The 20,936-nt window shown below is 38.0% G+C and overlaps 1 protein-coding gene across 1 annotated transcript; it reads right to left on the reverse strand.

Moving 5' to 3' along the window:
- Positions 1-1,233: 1,233 nt before the first annotated feature.
- LOC308649520 (thyroid receptor-interacting protein 11-like) lies at positions 1,234-19,024 on the reverse strand. The gene is made up of 5 exons (XM_081295058.1): positions 18,295-19,024; positions 16,381-18,261; positions 15,843-15,948; positions 2,159-2,247; positions 1,234-1,786 (listed from the first exon to the last, which is right to left on the reverse strand). The coding sequence occupies exons 1-5, from the start codon at positions 18,985-18,987 to the stop codon at positions 1,271-1,273; spliced, it is 3,285 nt and encodes a 1,094-aa protein (XP_081151184.1). The 5' UTR covers positions 18,988-19,024; the 3' UTR covers positions 1,234-1,270.
- Between the last annotated feature and the right edge of the window lie 1,912 nt (positions 19,025-20,936).

The following is a 20,936-nucleotide window of genomic DNA, read 5'->3' on the forward strand; positions in this document are numbered from 1 at the left end:
ATATTAAATGATATAATTTATATTTAAAAATATATTAAATTTTGTTTAAATTAATTTTAACAAAAATGTTCTGAATGGTTTTAGAAACTACAGGTGTCAGAGAAGTATGTGCTATGCAATCTGCTTTTTCTCTTCTCTGATTTCACCTACTTAAGCTGGAAACTTTTGATTCATCTTTTACCTTAATTTATCAAAAGGTTATAACTACTCCTATTTTAAAGCTTTTCATCTTTCAAAAACTGTTGTTAGCTTATTTCTCTCCCCAACTTGTTTTGATCAAATGTTTTATAAAATGTGTTTATGAGAATTATTGTAGAGCCCCCAATAGTATGTAGATAAGCAGTCCAGATATTTAATGATACATTCTTACTAATTAACTTTTCCATTGGCAATGGATCCTGTGGTCCCACTTCGGGGTTGACTCATAAAAATACTCTTCCTTCTGGACATATTTATCATGTGGAAAACTGAATTAATGTGAAGTGACTTTCGTATAGAAATGGAAATAAGCAAAATGGATAGGGGTCATAGAATTTGGATTCAAAGCATCTTAGAATTTATCCACTAAGCTTCATGTTTAGGTCCTCCCCATTGGAATTTTCGCGTGGTAGTTGTACAATGTTATCTTGGATAAACTAAATATTCTCAACTTTTTGCAACATTATGTTTGGTTTTCATGTACTCTAAATCTGAGACATCCTTCTTATGGGTTGGATTTTTCTTGTTTCCTGTAATTACATGTATCGTTTTTACCTTAATGCCATTAAATTTAAGAAATATTATTATTGTTTTAAAAAAAAGAGGTTGGAACTAGTGGTTCAAGAAGGCTGCTCTGTACAGTTGCTCCCAAAAGTACATCAGAATTGATAACTGGTGATGATTATCTGCTGCATTGGAACAAAATTCTAGAAACAAAAAGTGCTACAAAAAACAAAACAAATTTTTTAAAGAGTACTATAGCAAAAAATCACAACAACAACAACTGAAAAAATAAAATAAAATACCTAGCAGCTATACACTTACATATACCAGCTTTTTTGCTTTCTCTTTTTGTCTACAAACACATGAGTACTTTTTCAAAAGGCCATGCTGTAAAACGTAAAAAAGGGTTATGGCTTCTTTCAAATGCTAAATATTTAGAAGATCCTGGAGTACAACTCTGGCACTATTGTCCAGGGACACTGGCAGTGGTGTAAAGGTGGGCATGAAATCTGCAGTGGGTTTAACAAGAGGATGCCCAGGTCCACCAAGTCCAACTCCAGCTAGGTTACTAAGAGGCACAGCTGCAGAACGTGGAACCAAAACAACTCATCCACTTACTGACACCACCGTGATCTTTATTCAACAGCTGCTCCATTTCGTCCTGTGGAATGTCCAGGATGCTCCCCGTCAACTGCAATACTTCACGACGTTTGTCCTTTGGTGTCTGGAAATGACCAATAAAAAGGTTTCGCATGAGGACTTTGTCCACTTTTCCTTCTGCGCTGTTGACCAAAGTCGACAATTTCTGTTGTGCATGGTCCAACATTTCTTTTCGGAGCTCGTTTTGTTTTTTCAGTTCTTCCATCTGTTCTTCCTTGAGATCTAAGTCTTCTCTCAGTCTGGAAGCAGAATCCAACAGAGCATTTGCTTCATCCAAACGTTCCTGCAGTGATGATACTTCTCCTTCCAGCTTTTCGGCCTTGTTCTTCCATTCAGCTATTGACTGTTTTTCTTTGTCTTCTGCAGCCAAAATTTCCTGGGTGTAAGACTCTTCTGATTCCAAGAGATGGCTGCGTAGCCTTTCTAGCTCCCGGTTTAGGCGTAATTCTTGGTCCCGTAAGTGTTGAACCTCTTTTTCTCTTAGGATTTTTACTTTGGTCTCTTGAAAAATATCAGAATTCAATGTTTGAGCATCTCCTTTCTCTCCAGGCAACTGGGCTTTTAGTTCTTCAATAGTCTTCTGCAAGTTCTTAATTTCCTCCTCTTTTTCTAAAATTAACTGGCTATGCGCAGCATTCATCTGCTCATATTTGTACTTAAATTCATCCATTTCCTCCTTCTGCTCCTGTAAAGACTGAAGTAGTTGCATTTTACGCTGGTTCTGGTTTTCAATGATATTCAGATGGTCTTGAATTTCATCTTCCAGATGATTTTTGACTATATTCAGTTGAGATACCTCCAATTCTAGTTCTGTGACAGCATCAAGAGCTGTCGGCTCAGCCACTGGTACAGCTTGATTGTGCTGTTCCCCAAGTATTTCCAATTCTACTCGCAGATAGTTGTTTTCTGCTCTCATGTAGGTAAGACTTCTGTCCTTTCTTTCCATGGATTGCCTTAAAGTTTCATTTTCTCCTAAAGCCTGAGAACACTTATCTAAATCCTTTTGTAGTTGTGAACTTTTTTCTTCGAGTTTTTCAATAAAAACTTCTTTCTCATTTATGACTTGTATCAATCGCTCCTGTTCGTCTACATAAGATGCCAAAATTTCATCAGTTTCTTTTTCATCAGCAGTCATTTGCTCAATATTCTTTTTGAGTCCTGCTATTTCAAAGTCCTTCTCTTGGCTGAGTTGAACTGCACATTCGTGTTTCAGCTTTAAGGCAGAGGTATCCAAATTATGTGCATTGGAGAGTTCCTGAATAGTCTGCCTGTGATTATTTGCTTCTTCCAACAGTCTTTTTTCTGCCTGGTGCAGTTTGGCTTCAATCTCTTCTTTGTCTCTTTTGAGAGTCTCCGTGATAGTGTCTTTTTCTTGAGAGATTTGATTGTAAGCAGCAATAGATTCTTCCAACTTACGCCTTACATCGTCACGTGCTAAAATCAACATTTCATTTTCTGTTTTGAGTTCAACAGCAACTTTCTTTAAATTTTCATTGAGCTGTTCCTCTTCAGAAAGATTTTGCCTTAAGTTGCTAACTTCAGCTTCTCGTTCTTTAAGCATGTCATCCTTACAATGACTGTTAGAGTCTTCATTCAGAGAAGTTCGATACTTGCTCTTAAATCCAGACAGCTCATCTTCAAGTTGTCTAATGTGATCCTTAAGCCCAAGGTTTTCCTGCTGGATGTTTAAACTATTTTTTTGTGACTGATTTAGCTGATCTACTAAATCTTCTACTTTACCTTCAAGCTTCTGCTTAGTTAAATGCAAATCACTGAGGCTCTGTGCGTCCTCAGTTAACTTCTCCTTCTGCACATGCAACTCTTGGGATATGTTCATTTGATCATCCTCAAGTTGATGAACTCTCTTTTTTTCATCATCTAGATCTTGTTCCAACTTCTTGATGACAAGGTCTCCTTCATTTTGTTGTTTTGATAGCTCCTCTTGTATCAAAATCATGTGCTTTGTAGCTTCCTGATTCTGATGATCCAGTTCTTCTAACTCAGCTATCAGCATTTTCTTTTCATTGATAGTCTGATTCAGTTCTTCCTCCTTTGCCTTCAAGTGAAGTTTTAAGTCTAGTAATTGTACATTCAAATTCATGTCTGTTGAAGCTCTGTTTTTCATGACTTGGTAGTCACAGCTCAATTTTGACAGTGACATCTGAAGTTCCTCTTTTTCTTGACTCAATGATGCCTTCTCTTTTTCTAAAGCTTCAGCATGCATTTTAAGTTTCAGGTGGTCTTCAGCAAGACGGTTATCCTGGTTTAAACCATTTAGTCTCACGATTTCCTTCTCCGCATCAGCCAGGGCTTGTTGAAGCCTGAACACTTCTTCCACTGCTGAGCTCTGAGGAAGGATTTTTCCCTTTTCTGCCACAGTAGAACTCTGCTCCCAAACTGAAATTTCATGCTGATGATCATGTATGTCTGGGCTTTGGTTTGGTTGAAGAGTCTTGATAGTATTTTGTACTTTGCAGATTTCACTTGAGTCAGAATGGTGTGTTCCCTGAGCCTCAGCAATCTGCCTCGAGTGGCCAACTTCAGATTCATGTTTTGCAGCTTCAGTTGATAATCTGTTTGTTTCTTGTCGTGATGAGATTATGTCACTAGAGTCCATGTCGTCATCACGAAAGGCTGAAAAATGACTACTGATCAGGGAACCGAACGGAGCCGGTGCAGTTGTTGTTGGCACACCACAAGCTCCCGAGTGTACTGATTGAGCGGCTGCCTGTAGTTGGAAGATTTGATCTTGCAGTACAATCTGTCCTGCTTTAAGATGGCTGATCTCTACCTCTTTCTGTTGCAGTTGATTTTGGTAACTTACAGACTGATGGTTTATTTGTAGCTCTGATGCTTCATGCTTTTCTTCCAGGTCAGTACAATACTCTTTCAGTCTTTCATTCTCACATCTTAGTGTGGAATCAGTAGTTTCCATTTCCTTTCTCCAACAATGATGTAAAGCTGCTTCTGGGTCTCCTAAGTCACCCAGAAGCATTTCCCTGGCGAAGCTGGAGCTATGGCCGGTGAGGAAAGCCAAGCTGCTCCCCACCTGACCCAAGAAGTGGCCCAAGCCTGAGCCCAGGCCTCCAAACCAGGACCACATCGTGGCCACTTCAGTGATCCATCGGACCAGCTCTGAAAAGCGCGTCCATCACCATCCACTTCTGTGCCCCGAACGTCCTCGGGCGTTGCCGGGGTCAATTATGACCCAAGCGCTCAGAATTCCTCAGAGCGCGGGGTTCCTGGGGCTCCACCAACACTAATCATCCCTTCCTGCCTGTAAACTCAGAAGCCTGTCCTGCGCTTTGACCAGGGGCTGGCATCCAGTAGCACACACTCACCCCCTGCAGGGCCTCTGCTTCTTCCCTGCACTTGCCTGTCAGCTATTGGCTCACAGGATTGGGCAGGGTTGGCTGGGAGGAGCTAGAGATCCAGGAAAGTGTTCTAGTTTGAGCCCCAAGGCAGTGTGCTGTGGAGCCAGGAAGAATCAATGTTGTAGATGAAATCCAAAGGTAGTTCACTGGACAGTTCCCTCTTGTCTGGGAGAGGTGGGCTTTTTGTCCCATTCAGTTGCACTCGGTTGATGAGGTGAGGTCTCTCTCCATTACAGAATGGAATCTATTTAACTAAAAAGTCCCCGATTCAAAAGTAAATCTCACCCCATAACACCAGCACAGACACACCCAGAATAAAAGTTGGCCAAGTGTCTGGGCATCGTAGCCCGGACGAGTTAACATGTAAAATTAACCATCACAAAGTCTTAATCATTCTCAGAATTCAAATTATAATATGGATTAAATGTCACTAAAGAACCATCTTTACCCTTTCCAAAAATAAATTTTTGCTGTTAATCTATAAATTTTCGAGTTCATTTTAATATTATTTGGTCCTTGTTAATTCTGATTTGAGTTTATTGAAGTGCTCAAAAATTCCACTTAAATTTCACTTAAGAAAATTTGTTTTAGAGCCAACAGGTTGATGTTCACTTAACCTATTGTTGTTTATCAATGCCAAATATCATCCAGGTTTAAACAGTACAGAGTGAAATAAAAAGTTGAGAAATTTTCTACGATGGAGTAACAATCCTAAATTTAATTCCCATACCTCTAAGGATCAGAAGGAGTTAAGATAAGGCCCTGGTTTCCAAGGTGTTTAAATTCCAACAAGTTAATGAGGAGGCAGTTTTGTAGAGTTGGGGAGAAAGCAAAGAGATGAAGCACGTGGGCTGTAACAGACATACCAGTTGGGACCAAAGCAATTTTGGAGCTAAACTGACAGAATGCATTTAGAAAACCTCTCTCACAAGCATGAGTTGAACAGTAAATGAGAACATAGTGTGTAGTTCTCACCTGATGGCTGGTGCAGAGAAAGTGGCCAACAAATAGAGCCTGCTGCCACTTTGTTCATATTTGCTTTTTGTTTTGTTTAGGATCATTTTCCTCATTACCCTTTAGAAGGGGTTTGGGTTTGCTCCCATTACTCTCTTCCCAGAGCCCATATTCAGGAGACTCTTTTCCTTGAGCTGTTCTTTCTATATGTCTGTTCAGGGAACAAAACCTCAAGGTGGCAGAAATAAAATTCAAAAAAAGGCAGAATTTTTGGAAAATTAATGGTTAAATAGATTCTAAGGATTATATTAATCACCTCATAATGTCTCTTGCCTTCAAGATAGAGCAAGTAGACATAATTACTCAGATTGGTATCAGAAACTAGTGACTGCATTTGTGTGCTGTGCCAGAAAAGGAAATCTTCTTGGTCCTTCTTATTCATCTCCAAATCTGAGAGAGAAATCAGGCCTGTGTTAGTCAATCTCTCCTCATAAAAGACTAATATAAAAATTTAAGCCCCTTTTAGCATCTGCTGAAGTGCGAATCCACGCTGTACCCCAGCTGTGTCTACTGTTGAAGAAGGCATCAACAATACCAAGTGTCCTTTTCTCCCTTTAGACCATTCCTCCTGTGTGTGTGTGTGTGTGTGTGTGTGTGTGTGTGTTAGAAGACTTTTTCATCACTTTGACAACATACCTGAGAAAATTAAATGAGTAAATATTTATTTTGGTTCAATTTCAGGCTCCATTGCTGTGGCCTGAAGTGAGGCAGATTACCATGGCAGAGAGCCTGGCTTCAAAACAGAGCTGCTCAACTCATGGAGATCAGGGGATCAACTCATGGAGATCACGGAGATCAGGTGAGGGGAAGAGAGGACTGAGGAATATGATGTACCCTTCCAGGGAATCAACTCCAATGACCTACCCTCCAACTAGGCCCTACCGCCCACAGTTTTTACCAACTCCCAATAGTCCTGTCCAATCGTGAACCCATCAGTGGATTGATCCACAGATGAGGTTAGAGCCCAGGATTCAATTCACCTTTCTGTAGAGTCCGTTCTGAATGCTGTTACATTGGGGTCCAAGCTTTCAACACATGACCTTTGGGCAACATTCCAGATCCAAATTATAGCAGGGTGCCTCCTGCTCTTTAGGTGTTCTGTGTTTGTTTATTGTTTTAAATCACAAATAATGATCCTTTTTCAGTGTAAGACCTATCACATTTGGCTTGAATCTGGTTCCAGTGGTTGTTGCTCCTACTGCTGAAAGGCATTTCTGATCACTCAGATTCAGTCTTCTAGCATGGTTCACTCTGACCACAGCTGTTTGTCATTTTATATTTCAATCTGAGAGAGATACCTACCTACTGTATTCAAAACTGACCATCCAAATAAAAGCATTTCTCTTCTTGTAAATATGTTTGGAATATTCCTGGAAACTAGGGGGGATATGGAGGGCAAACCCTGGCTCATTCGCGAACACATGTGACAAAAAGCATCCAATAATCATAAGTATATCCTTATACATGTATTCAGTGCCCCCAAAGTACAAGGTATTGTGGTAGATATTGTGAACAACATAAAGCTGTGTTATATACATTTCCTGCTATGAAGTGCAATTGAATACAGTCAATCAATGGGGAAGATGTTACATAGAGTGATCCTTGAATTATAATGCAAGGTCAGCCATTGATGACTGTGGTGGTGAGGATCGCATATGGGGGAAAAGACTAAGTAAGAAAGAATAAGCCAGAAGTAGAGAGCCCTTAATAATGTGGCTTTGTTAAAACACAGTTGAAGATTAAAATAATGAAAGCTTTTTGAGTCTATAAACATAGGGTGATAAATTCTATGCAAGATATTAAGTTTGTACTTTTTTTTAATACCTCATAATTCATTCAAACATTTTCTTATAGATTTCAGTAGAATTTTTAAATCTCTTTAATATGGGCCTTGTCTCTTCTTGTTTCTTTTTTTAAATTTCTATTGGTTGCTCAAAACATTACAATGATCTTGACATATCATATTTCATACATTTGATTCAAGTGGGGTGTGAATTCTTATTTTTACCACGTGTACAGTTTGCAGGATCACATTGGTTATACATCCGAGTTTATACATACTGCCATACTAGTGTCTGTTATATTCTGCTGCCTTTCCTATTCCCTCCCTATCCCCCCTTCTGTCTCCTCCCCTCCCCTCCCATAATCTCTCTCTACCCCATCTACTGTAATTCATTTCTCTCCTTTTTTCCCCTTTCCCCTCACATCCTCTTATATGTAATCTTGTATAACAATGAGGGTATCCTTCCATTTCCATGAAATTCCCCTTCTCTCTCCCATTCCCTCCCACCTCTTGTCCCTTCTAAATGGTAATCTTCTTTTCATGCTCTTCCAGCCTGCTCTGTTTTGAGTCCCCCCTCCTTATATGAAAGAAGACATTCAGCATTTCTTTTCTAGGGATTGGCTAACTTCACTTAGCATAATCTGCTCTCATGCCATCCATTTCCCTGCAAATGCCATGATTTTGTCATTTTTTAGTGCTGAGTAATATTCCATTGTGTACAAATGCCACATTTTTTTATCCATTCATCTATTGACTGGCATCTAGGTTGGTTCCACGTTCTAGCTATTGTGAATTGTGCTGCTGTGAACATTGATGTAGCTGTATCCCTATAGTGTGCTCTTTTTAGGTCTCTGGGAATAGTCCGAGAAGGGGAATAGCTGGTGGTTCCATTCCCAGCTTTCCAAGGAATCTCCATAATGCTTTCCAAATTGGCTGCACCGATTTGCAGTCCCACCGGCAGTGTACAAGTGTACCTTTTCCCCCACATCCTTGCCAGCACGTGTTGTTGTTTGACTTCCTAATGGCTGCCATTCTTACTGGACTGATATGGTATCTTAGAGTGGTTTTAATTTGCATTTCTCTGATTGCTAGAGATGGTGAGCATTTTTTCCGTGTATTTTTTGATTAATTATATATCCTTCTCTGAGAAGTGTCTGTTCAGGTCCTTGGCCCATTTGTTGATTGGGTTATTTGTTTTCTTAATGTTCAATTTTTGAGTTCTTTGTATACTCTGGATATTAGGGCTCGGCACATTTGTATTTTTAAGAATTGGCATAATCAATGAAATGTTCCGCACACATTTGTAGGAAGATGAACATAACACTCCAGTGACAATACAATAGTAGAAGGATTGATTTGGACTGAGAAGTTGTTCAGTGAATGATATATTACCCATAAATTTGAATTCTCATTATCATAAAGAAGCAAGGTGAAAATAAGAATTTAAGAGAGTGTTGGGGATATGGCTCAAGTAGCAGCTCGTTCACCTAGCATGCGTGAGGCGTGGGGTTTGATCCTCAGCACTACATAAAAAAATAAATAAAATAAAGATGTTGTGTCCACTAAAGGCTAAATAATAAATATTTTTTAAAACGAATTTAAGATAGTCCATAAATGTTATATACGAACTGTGAAAGTAGATGCTTTCGCATCTAGTGACTTTTATACGTAGGACAAAGAATTAAATGTAGTTCTGCTGTGTACAAAATGATCACAATAAATCACCAATGTCATTTTTTGAAATGGGAAAATGTTTTTTTATTGGTTATTCAAAACATTACCAAGCTCTTGACATATCATCTTTCATACATTTGATTCAAGTGGGTTATAAACTCCCATTTTTACCCCAAATACAGATTGCAGAATCACATCGGTTACACATCCACGTTTCTACATAATGCCATATTAGTGACTGTTGTATTCTGGTACCTTTCCTATCGCCTACTATCTCCTCTCCCTCCCCTCCCATCTTCTCTCTCTACCCCATCTGCTGTAATTCAATTCTCTCCCTTGTTTTTTTTCCCCCCTTTTCCCTCACATCCTCTTATATTTAATTTTGTGTAACAATGAGGGTCTCCTTCCATTTCCATGCGATTTCCCTTCTCTCTCCCTTTCCCTCCCACCACTTGTCTCTGTTTAATGTTAATCTTTTCCTCATGCTCTTCCTCCCTGCTCTGTTCTCTCCTTATATCAAAGAAGACATTTAGCATTTGTTTTTTAGGGATTGGCTAGATTCACTTAGCATAACCTGCTCTAATGCCATCCATTTCCCTGCAAATTCCATGATTTTGTCATTTCTTAGTGCTGAGTAATACTCCATTGTGTGTAAATGCCACATTTTTTTTTTATCCATTCATCTACTAAAGGGCATCTAGGTGGGTTCCACAGTCTAGCTATTGTGAATTGTGCTGCTGTGCACACTGATGTGGCAGTATCCCTATTAGTACGCTCTTTTAAGGTCTTCAGGGAATATTCCCAGAAGGGCTATAGCTGGGTCAAATGGTGGTTCCATTCCCAGCTTTCCCAGGAATCTCCATATTGCTTTCCAAATTGACCGCACCAATTTGCAGTCCCACCAGCAATGTACAAGTGTACCCTTTTCCCCACATCCTCGCCAGTTCTTATTGTTGTTTGACTTCATAATGGATGCCAATCTTACTGGAGTGAGGTGATATCTCAGGGTGGTTTTGATTTGCATTTCTCTGACTGCTAGAGATGGTGAGCATTTATTCATGTACTTGTTGATTGATTGTATGTCCTCCTCTGAGAAGTGTCTGTTCAGGTCCTTGGCCCATTTGTTGATTGGGTTATTTGTTATCTTATGGTTTAATTTTTGGAGTTCTTTGTATACTCTGGATATTAGGGCTCTATCTGAAGTGTGAGGAGTAAAAATTTGTTCCCAGGATGTAGGCTCCCTATTTACCTCTCTTATTGTTTCTCTTGCTGAGGGAAAAAAAAAAAAAAGAAGAAAAAAACTTTTTAGTTTAAGTCAGTCCCATTTGTTGATTCTTGTTATTAACTCTTGTGCTATGGATGTCCTATTAAGGAATTTGGAGCCCGGCACCACAATATGTGGATCGGAGCCAACTTTTTCTTCTATGAGATGCAGAGTCTCTGATTTGATATCAAGCTCTTTGATCCATTTTGTGTTAACTTTTGTGCACGGCGAGAGAAAGGGATTCAGTTTCATTTTGTTGTATATGGATTTCCAGTTTTCCCAGCACCATTTGTTGAAGACGCTATCCTTCCTCCATTGCATGCTTTTAGCCCCTTTATCAAATATAAGAAAGTTGTAATTTTGTGGATTGGTCTCTGTGTCCTCTATTCTGTACCATTGGTTCACCCGCCTGTTTTGGTACCAGTACCATGCTGTTTTGGTTACTCTTGCTCTGTAGTACAGTTTGAAATCTGGTATCGCTATACCGCCAGATTCACACTTCCTGCTTAGAATTGCTTTTGCTAATATTTCTCAGACACCTGTAGTTTCTAAAACCACTAAGAGGATTTTTATCAAAATTAATTTTATTAATTTTTTTATTATATTATATAGTTAATATTAAATGATTTAATCTATATTAAATGTTATTTAAATTGACTTTGTTAAATTGTATTAATTTAAATGAAATTTAATGAACTTTTAAATATAAATCAATCTAAAATTTAATCAAAATTAATTTAAAAAATCAATTAAGAAAATAAATTTAAATCAAACAATAGTATTAATAAAATAAATTTAAACAATATTAATTAATAAAATAAATTTAAATTAGATCAATTTATTAAATGATAATATAATTTATATTTAAAAATTTATTAAATTTTATTTGAATTAATTTTAATAAAAATATTCTGAATGGTTTTAGAAACTACAGGTGTTAGAGAAGTATGTGCTATGCAATCTGCTTTTGCTCTTCTCTGATTTCACCTACTTAAGCTAGGAACTTTTGATTATCTTTTACCTTAATTTACGAAAAGGTTGAAACTACTCCTTTTTTAAAGCCTTTCATCTTTCAAAAACTGATGTTAGCTTCTTTCTCTCCCCCAATTTTTTTGATCAAATGTTTTAAAAAATGTGTTGAGAGGCATTATTGTAGAGCCCCCAAAGTATGTAGATAAACAGTCCAGATATTTAATGAAATATTCTTACTAAGTAACTTTTCCATTGGCAATGGATCATGTGATTCCACTTTGGGGTTGACTCATAAAAATACTCTTACTTCTGGACATATTTAACATCTGGAAAACTGAATTAATGTGAGGTGACTTTTCTATAGAAATGGAAATAAGTAAAATGGATAGGGGTCATAGTATTTGGATTAAAAGTATCTTAGAATTTATCCACTAAGCTTCATGATAAGGCCCTCTGCACTGGAATTTTCTTTTAGTACTTGTACCAGGTTATTTGGGATAAACTAAATATTCTCAACATTTTGCAACATCATATTTGGTTTTCTTCTTCTCTAAATCTGAGATCTCCCTCAGGTGGTTTGGATTTTTCATCTTTCCTGTTATTTAAATGTATCATTTTTATCTTAATGCCATTAAATTTAACAAATATAATCATTTCAAAAAAAAGAGTTTGGAGCTAATGGTTCACTAATGCTGCTCTGTACAGTTGCTTACAAAAGTACATCAGAATTGAAGACTGGTGATGATTACCTGCTACACTGGAGCAAAATTTTATAAACAAAAAGTGCTACAGCAAACAAAACAAAATTTTTAGAAAGAGCTATAGCAAAAAAAAAAAAAAAAAAAACTACAGCAAGAAGCAAAAAAAAAAAACCTAGTATCTATATACATATATATATATATATCAGCTTTTTTTCTTTCTCTTTTTGTCTACAAATACAGAGTTCTTTTGCAAAAGGCCATGCTGTAAAACATCAAAAAGGGTTATGGCTTCTTTAAAGTGCTAAATATTTAGAAGATCCTAGAGTACAAGTCTGGCACTGTTGTCCGGGGACACTGGCAGTGGTGTGAAGGTGGGCTTGAAATCTGCGATGGGTTTAAAAAGAGGATGCCCAGGTTATATTATTTTATTTATTTATTTGTTTGTGTGTGTGTGTGTGTGTGTGTGTGTGTGTCTGTGTGTTATTCAGATTTGTGAGTTCTTTCTATGCCCTAGAGATTAGTGCTCTATCTGATGTGTGATGGGGCAAAAATTTTCTCCCAAGATGTAGGATCTCTATTCACCTCCCAGATTGTTTGTTTTGTGGAGAAGAAACTTTTTTAGTTTGAATCTATCTCATTTATTGATACTTGATTTTAATTCTTGTGCTCTAGGAGTCTTATTAAGGAATTTTGGGACTAATCCCATATGATTGGAATTAGGGCCTACTTTTTCTTCTGTTACATGCAAGCTCTCTGGTTTTATTCGTAGGTCCTTGATTCATTTGAGTGGAGTTTTGTGCATGGTGAGAGCTAGGGGTTTAATTGCACCTCACTCCAGTTAGAATGTCAGCGATTTTTGAAAATGGCAGCTATGATGAAGACAACAACGATAAGTGTTGGTGAGGATTTCAGGAAAAATGTACACTCCTACACTGTCGGTGGGACTGTAGATTGGTGGAGCCAATATGGAGAGCAGTTTGGAGATTCCTTGGAAATTTGGGAATAGAACCACCATTTGACCTAGCTATCCCTCTTTTTGATCTATACCCAAAGGACTTAAAAACTGCATACTACAGGGACACAGCCACATCAATGTTTATAGCAGCAAAATTCACATTAGCTAAATTGTGGAAACAACTTAGTAGATGAATGCATAAAAAAATGTGGCATTTATACACAATTAATATTACTCAGATACTTACCCTCTCGCTCAGTCCAGGAGACGCTAGTGCCCTTCACTACCTCTGTCAGAGCCTGGTTCCGACAGCTGGTGCCTCGGAGAGGACAGGCTGATCCTGCCTGCCTCCCATGTACCCTTTGTCACAGGGAGCGACATTAATGTGAGACCAAATAAAATCCAGTCATAGACATTAATAGAATATCTCAAAAAAGTATTTAATAAAAAGGCTAGCAAATACAGGGTCTTTAATGAAACTTTAATAAAATTTATGAGACAAGGAAACTGAAAGCACAATATTTTCTTAGGAACTTTTCTGTTTGGTGTTATTCTTTACAATATAGAAGCTTTTCCTAAGAATGCAGGGAGTATGAAATTTCTAAGGCTATCTTGCTGTTTTCTCCATTAAACCCCTTGTCTTAAAAAGAATCTTGAATCTATATTAATCTTTGTAATTTTCTGAGTACCCGTATAACATATTTTTCTCAAGAATGCAGTGAGGTCGCTGTTTCCAAGAGCTCTTCAATTCTGAAATATAAGAAGTGTGTTTCCAGGCATTGAAACCCAAAGGCTCACCTAGACACAATGGAGTGAGCCGAATATATAAAAATCTCTCATGACACATCTGAACTCTGCTTTTCCCAACCCTGTGAAGTCTACTGGAATAAGATTCCAAGTAATTTGGCAGGTCGAAGCAAAATATATACTTTGATATTCTTCTCAGGAGTAACAACTGATGGCATCTTAATTTTGGTAAAATAATGTAAATGTTAAGGTGAAATTTAGAAATAAGAAAGGAAAAGCTGATATGTGTGTAGCTACTAGGTGTTTTTCTTCCTTTTTTTATTTTTGTAAAGTAAAACAAAAGATAAACCAAAAGGTTCTAGCTTAAGTTAGGTAAAATCAAAGAGGAGAAAAAAGAAGATAATATAGCTAATACTTCCCTGCCACCTGTAATTTCCAAAACAACTAAGAGCATTATTATTAAAATTAAAATTAAATAATTCAACCTATATTATGTTAAATTTACTTTGTTAAATTGTATTAATTTAAATAAAATTTAATGAGTTTTTAAATATAAATCATACTATAATTTAATATAAGTTAATAAACAATATCAATTAATAAAATAAATTTAAATCAAACCATAGTATTAATAAAAGAAATTTAAATAATACTACTAATTGATTTAAATTAGGTTAATTTATATTAAATGATATAATTTATATTTAAAAATATATTAAATTTTGTTTAAATTAATTTTAACAAAAATGTTCTGAATGGTTTTAGAAACTACAGGTGTCAGAGAAGTATGTGCTATGCAATCTGCTTTTTCTCTTCTCTGATTTCACCTACTTAAGCTGGAAACTTTTGATTCATCTTTTACCTTATCAAAAGGTTATAACTACTCCTATTTTAAAGCTTTTCATCTTTCAAAAACTGTTGTTAGTTTATTTCTCTCCCCAACTTGTTTTGATCAAATGTTTTATAAAATGTGTTTATGAGAATTATTGTAGAGCCCCCAATAGTATGTAGATAAGCAGTCCAGATATTTAATGATACATTCTTACTAATTAACTTTTCCATTGGCAATGGATCCTGTGGTCCCACCTCGGGGTTGACTCATAAAAATACTCTTCCTTCTGGACATATTTATCATGTGGAAAACTGAATTAATGTGAAGTGACTTTCGTATAGAAATGGAAATAAGCAAAATGGATAGGGGTCATAGAATTTGGATTCAAAGCATCTTAGAATTTATCCACTAAGCTTCATGTTTAGGTCCTCCCCATTGGAATTTTCGCGTGGTAGTTGTACAATGTTATCTTGGATAAACTAAATATTCTCAACTTTTTGCAACATTATGTTTGGTTTTCATGTACTCTAAATCTGAGACATCCTTCTTATGGGTTGGATTTTTCTTGTTTCCTGTAATTACATGTATCGTTTTTACCTTAATGCCATTAAATTTAAGAAATATTATTATTGTTTTAAAAAAAAGAGGTTGGAACTAGTGGTTCAAGAAGGCTGCTCTGTACAGTTGCTCCCAAAAGTACATCAGAATTGATAACTGGTGATGATTATCTGCTGCATTGGAACAAAATTCTAGAAACAAAAAGTGCTACAAAAAACAAAACAAATTTTTTAAAGAGTACTATAGCAAAAAATCACAACAACAACAACTGAAAAAATAAAATAAAATACCTAGCAGCTATACACTTACATATACCAGCTTTTTTGCTTTCTCTTTTTGTCTACAAACACATGAGTACTTTTTCAAAAGGCCATGCTGTAAAACGTAAAAAAGGGTTATGGCTTCTTTCAAATGCTAAATATTTAGAAGATCCTGGAGTACAACTCTGGCACTATTGTCCAGGGACACTGGCAGTGGTGTAAAGGTGGGCATGAAATCTGCAGTGGGTTTAACAAGAGGATGCCCAGGTCCACCAAGTCCAACTCCAGCTAGGTTACTAAGAGGCACAGCTGCAGAACGTGGAACCAAAACAACTCATCCACTTACTGACACCACCGTGATCTTTATTCAACAGCTGCTCCATTTCGTCCTGTGGAATGTCCAGGATGCTCCCCGTCAACTGCAATACTTCACGACGTTTGTCCTTTGGTGTCTGGAAATGACCAATAAAAAGGTTTCGCATGAGGACTTTGTCCACTTTTCCTTCTGCGCTGTTGACCAAAGTCGACAATTTCTGTTGTGCATGGTCCAACATTTCTTTTCGGAGCTCGTTTTGTTTTTTCAGTTCTTCCATCTGTTCTTCCTTGAGATCTAAGTCTTCTCTCAGTCTGGAAGCAGAATCCAACAGAGCATTTGCTTCATCCAAACGTTCCTGCAGTGATGATACTTCTCCTTCCAGCTTTTCGGCCTTGTTCTTCCATTCAGCTATTGACTGTTTTTCTTTGTCTTCTGCAGCCAAAATTTCCTGGGTGTAAGACTCTTCTGATTCCAAGAGATGGCTGCGTAGCCTTTCTAGCTCCCGGTTTAGGCGTAATTCTTGGTCCCGTAAGTGTTGAACCTCTTTTTCTCTTAGGATTTTTACTTTGGTCTCTTGAAAAATATCAGAATTCAATGTTTGAGCATCTCCTTTCTCTCCAGGCAACTGGGCTTTTAGTTCTTCAATAGTCTTCTGCAAGTTCTTAATTTCCTCCTCTTTTTCTAAAATTAACTGGCTATGCGCAGCATTCATCTGCTCATATTTGTACTTAAATTCATCCATTTCCTCCTTCTGCTCCTGTAAAGACTGAAGTAGTTGCATTTTACGCTGGTTCTGGTTTTCAATGATATTCAGATGGTCTTGAATTTCATCTTCCAGATGATTTTTGACTATATTCAGTTGAGATACCTCCAATTCTAGTTCTGTGACAGCATCAAGAGCTGTCGGCTCAGCCACTGGTACAGCTTGATTGTGCTGTTCCCCAAGTATTTCTAATTCTACTCGCAGATAGTTGTTTTCTGCTCTCATGTAGGTAAGACTTCTGTCCTTTCTTTCCATGGATTGCCTTAAAGTTTCATTTTCTCCTAAAGCCTGAGAACACTTATCTAAATCCTTTTGTAGTTGTGAACTTTTTTCTTCGAGTTTTTCAATAAAAACTTCTTTCTCATTTATGACTTGTATCAATCGCTCCTGTTCGTCTACATAAGATGCCAAAATTTCATCAGTTTCTTTTTCATCAGCAGTCATTTGCTCAATATTCTTTTTGAGTCCTGCTATTTCAAAGTCCTTCTCTTGGCTGAGTTGAACTGCACATTCGTGTTTCAGCTTTAAGGCAGAGGTATCCAAATTATGTGCATTGGAGAGTTCCTGAATAGTCTGCCTGTGATTATTTGCTTCTTCCAACAGTCTTTTTTCTGCCTGGTGCAGTTTGGCTTCAATCTCTTCTTTGTCTCTTTTGAGAGTCTCCGTGATAGTGTCTTTTTCTTGAGAGATTTGATTGTAAGCAGCAATAGATTCTTCCAACTTACGCCTTACATCGTCACGTGCTAAAATCAACATTTCATTTTCCGTTTTGAGTTCAACAGCAACTTTCTTTAAATTTTCATTGAGCTGTTCCTCTTCAGAAAGATTTTGCCTTAAGTTGCTAACTTCAGCTTCTCGTTCTTTAAGCATGTCATCCTTACAATGACTGTTAGAGTCTTCATTCAGAGAAGTTCGATACTTGCTCTTAAATCCAGACAGCTCATCTTCAAGTTGTCTAATGTGATCCTTAAGCCCAAGGTTTTCCTGCTGGATGTTTAAACTATTTTTTTGTGACTGATTTAGCTGATCTACTAAATCTTCTACTTTACCTTCAAGCTTCTGCTTAGTTAAATGCAAATCACTGAGGCTCTGTGCGTCCTCAGTTAACTTCTCCTTCTGCACATGCAACTCTTGGGATATGTTCATTTGATCATCCTCAAGTTGATGAACTCTCTTTTTTTCATCATCTAGATCTTGTTCCAACTTCTTGATGACAAGGTCTCCTTCATTTTGTTGTTTTGATAGCTCCTCTTGTATCAAAATCATGTGCTTTGTAGCTTCCTGATTCTGATGATCCAGTTCTTCTAACTCAGCTATCAGCATTTTCTTTTCATTGATAGTCTGATTCAGTTCTTCCTCCTTTGCCTTCAAGTGAAGTTTTAAGTCTAGTAATTGTACATTCAAATTCATGTCTGTTGAAGCTCTGTTTTTCATGACTTGGTAGTCACAGCTCAATTTTGACAGTGACATCTGAAGTTCCTCTTTTTCTTGACTCAATGATGCCTTCTCTTTTTCTAAAGCTTCAGCATGCATTTTAAGTTTCAGGTGGTCTTCAGCAAGACGGTTATCCTGGTTTAAACCATTTAGTCTCACGATTTCCTTCTCCGCATCAGCCAGGGCTTGTTGAAGCCTGAACACTTCTTCCACTGCTGAGCTCTGAGGAAGGATTTTTCCCTTTTCTGCCACAGTAGAACTCTGCTCCCAAACTGAAATTTCATGCTGATGATCATATATGTCTGGGCTTTGGTTTGGTTGAAGAGTCTTGATAGTATTTTGTACTTTGCAGATTTCACTTGAGTCAGAATGGTGTGTTCCCTGAGCCTCAGCAATCTGCCTCGAGTGGCCAACTTCAGATTCATGTTTTGCAGCTTCAGTTGATAATCTGTTTGTTTCTTGTCGTGATGAGATTATGTCACTAGAGTCCATGTCGTCATCACGAAAGGCTGAAAAATGACTACTGATCAGGGAACCGAACGGAGCCGGTGCAGTTGTTGTTGGCACACCACAAGCTCCCGAGTGTACTGATTGAGCGGCTGCCTGTAGTTGGAAGATCTGATCTTGCAGTACAATCTGTCCTGCTTTAAGATGGCTGATCTCTACCTCTTTCTGTTGCAGTTGATTTTGGTAACTTACAGACTGATGGTTTATTTGTAGCTCTGATGCTTCATGCTTTTCTTCCAGGTCAGTACAATACTCTTTCAGTCTTTCATTCTCACATCTTAGTGTGGAATCAGTAGTTTCCATTTCCTTTCTCCAACAATGATGTAAAGCTGCTTCTGGGTCTCCTAAGTCACCCAGAAGCATTTCCCTGGCGAAGCTGGAGCTATGGCCGGTGAGGAAAGCCAAGCTGCTCCCCACCTGACCCAAGAAGTGGCCCAAGCCTGAGCCCAGGCCTCCAAACCAGGACCACATCGTGGCCACTTCAGTGATCCATCGGACCAGCTCTGAAAAGCGCGTCCATCACCATCCACTTCTGTGCCCCGAACGTCCTCGGGCGTTGCCGGGGTCAATTATGACCCAAGCGCTCAGAATTCCTCAGAGCGCGGGGTTCCTGGGGCTCCACCAACACTAATCATCCCTTCCTGCCTGTAAACTCAGAAGCCTGTCCTGCGCTTTGACCAGGGGCTGGCATCCAGTAGCACACACTCACCCCCTGCAGGGCCTCTGCTTCTTCCCTGCACTTGCCTGTCAGCTATTGGCTCACAGGATTGGGCAGGGTTGGCTGGGAGGAGCTAGAGATCCAGGAAAGTGTTCTAGTTTGAGTCCCAAGGCAGTGTGCTGTGGAGCCAGGAAGAATCAATGTTGTAGATGAAATCCAAAGGTAGTTCACTGGACAGTTCCCTCTTGTCTGGGAGAGGTGGGCTTTTTGTCCCATTCAGTTGCACTCGGTTGACGAGGTGAGGTCTCTCTCCATTACAGAATGGAATCTATTTAACTAAAAAGTCCCCGATTCAAAAGTAAATCTCACCCCATAACACCAGCACAGACACACCCAGAATAAAAGTTGGCCAAGTGTCTGGGCATCGTAGCCCGGACGAGTTAACATGTAAAATTAACCATCACAAAGTCTTAATCATTCTCAGAATTCAAATTATGATATGGATTAAATGTCACTAAAGAACCATCTTTACCCTTTCCAAAAATAAATTTTTGCTGTTAATCTATAAATTTTCGAGTTCATTTTAATATTATTTGGTCCTTGTTAATTCTGATTTGAGTTTATTGAAGTGCTCAAAAATTCCACTTAAATTTCACTTAAGAAAATTTGTTTTAGAGCCAACAGGTTGATGTTCACTTAACCTATTGTTGTTTATCAATGCCAAATATCATCCAGGTTTAAACAGTACAGAGTGAAATAAAAAGTTGAGAAATTTTCTACGATGGAGTAACAATCCTAAATTTAATTCCCATACCTCTAAGGATCAGAAGGAGTTAAGATAAGGCCCTGGTTTCCAAGGTGTTTAAATTCCAACAAGTTAATGAGGAGGCAGTTTTGTAGAGTTGGGGAGAAAGCAAAGAGATGAAGCACGTGGGCTGTAACAGACATACCAGTTGGGACCAAAGCAATTTTGGAGCTAAACTGACAGAATGCATTTAGAAAACCTCTCTCACAAGCATGAGTTGAACAGTAAATGAGAACATAGTGTGTAGTTCTCACCTGATGGCTGGTGCAGAGAAAGTGGCCAACAAATAGAGCCTGCTGCCACTTTGTTCATATTTGCTTTTTGTTTTGTTTAGGATCATTTTCCTCATTACCCTTTAGAAGGGGTTTGGGTTTGCTCCCATTACTCTCTTCCCAGAGCCCATATTCAGGAGACTCTTTTCCTTGAGCTGTTCTTTCTATATGTCTGTTCAGGGAACAAAACCTCAAGGTGGCAGAAATAAAATTCAAAAAAAGGCAGAATTTTTGGAAAATTAATGGTTAAATAGATTCTAAGGATTATATTAATCACCTCATAATGTCTCTTGCCTTCAAGATAGAGCAAGTAGACATAATTACTCAGATTGGTATCAGAAACTAGTGACTGCATTTGTGTGCTGTGCCAGAAAAGGAAATCTTCTTGGTCCTTCTTATTCATCTCCAAATCTGAGAGAGAAATCAGGCCTGTGTTAGTCAATCTCTCCTCATAAAAGACTAATATAAAAATTTAAGCCCCTTTTAGCATCTGCTGAAGTGCGAATCCACGCTGTACCCCAGCTGTGTCTACTGTTGAAGAAGGCATCAACAATACCAAGTGTCCTTTTCTCCCTTTAGACCATTCCTCCTGTGTGTGTGTGTGTGTGTGTGTGTGTGTGTTAGAAGACTTTTTCATCACTTTGACAACATACCTGAGAAAATTAAATGAGTAAATATTTATTTT

This window comes from Spermophilus citellus, assembly GCF_964194105.1.
Source record: "Spermophilus citellus genome assembly, chromosome: 5".
NCBI classification, from domain to species: Eukaryota; Metazoa; Chordata; class Mammalia; order Rodentia; family Sciuridae; genus Spermophilus; species Spermophilus citellus.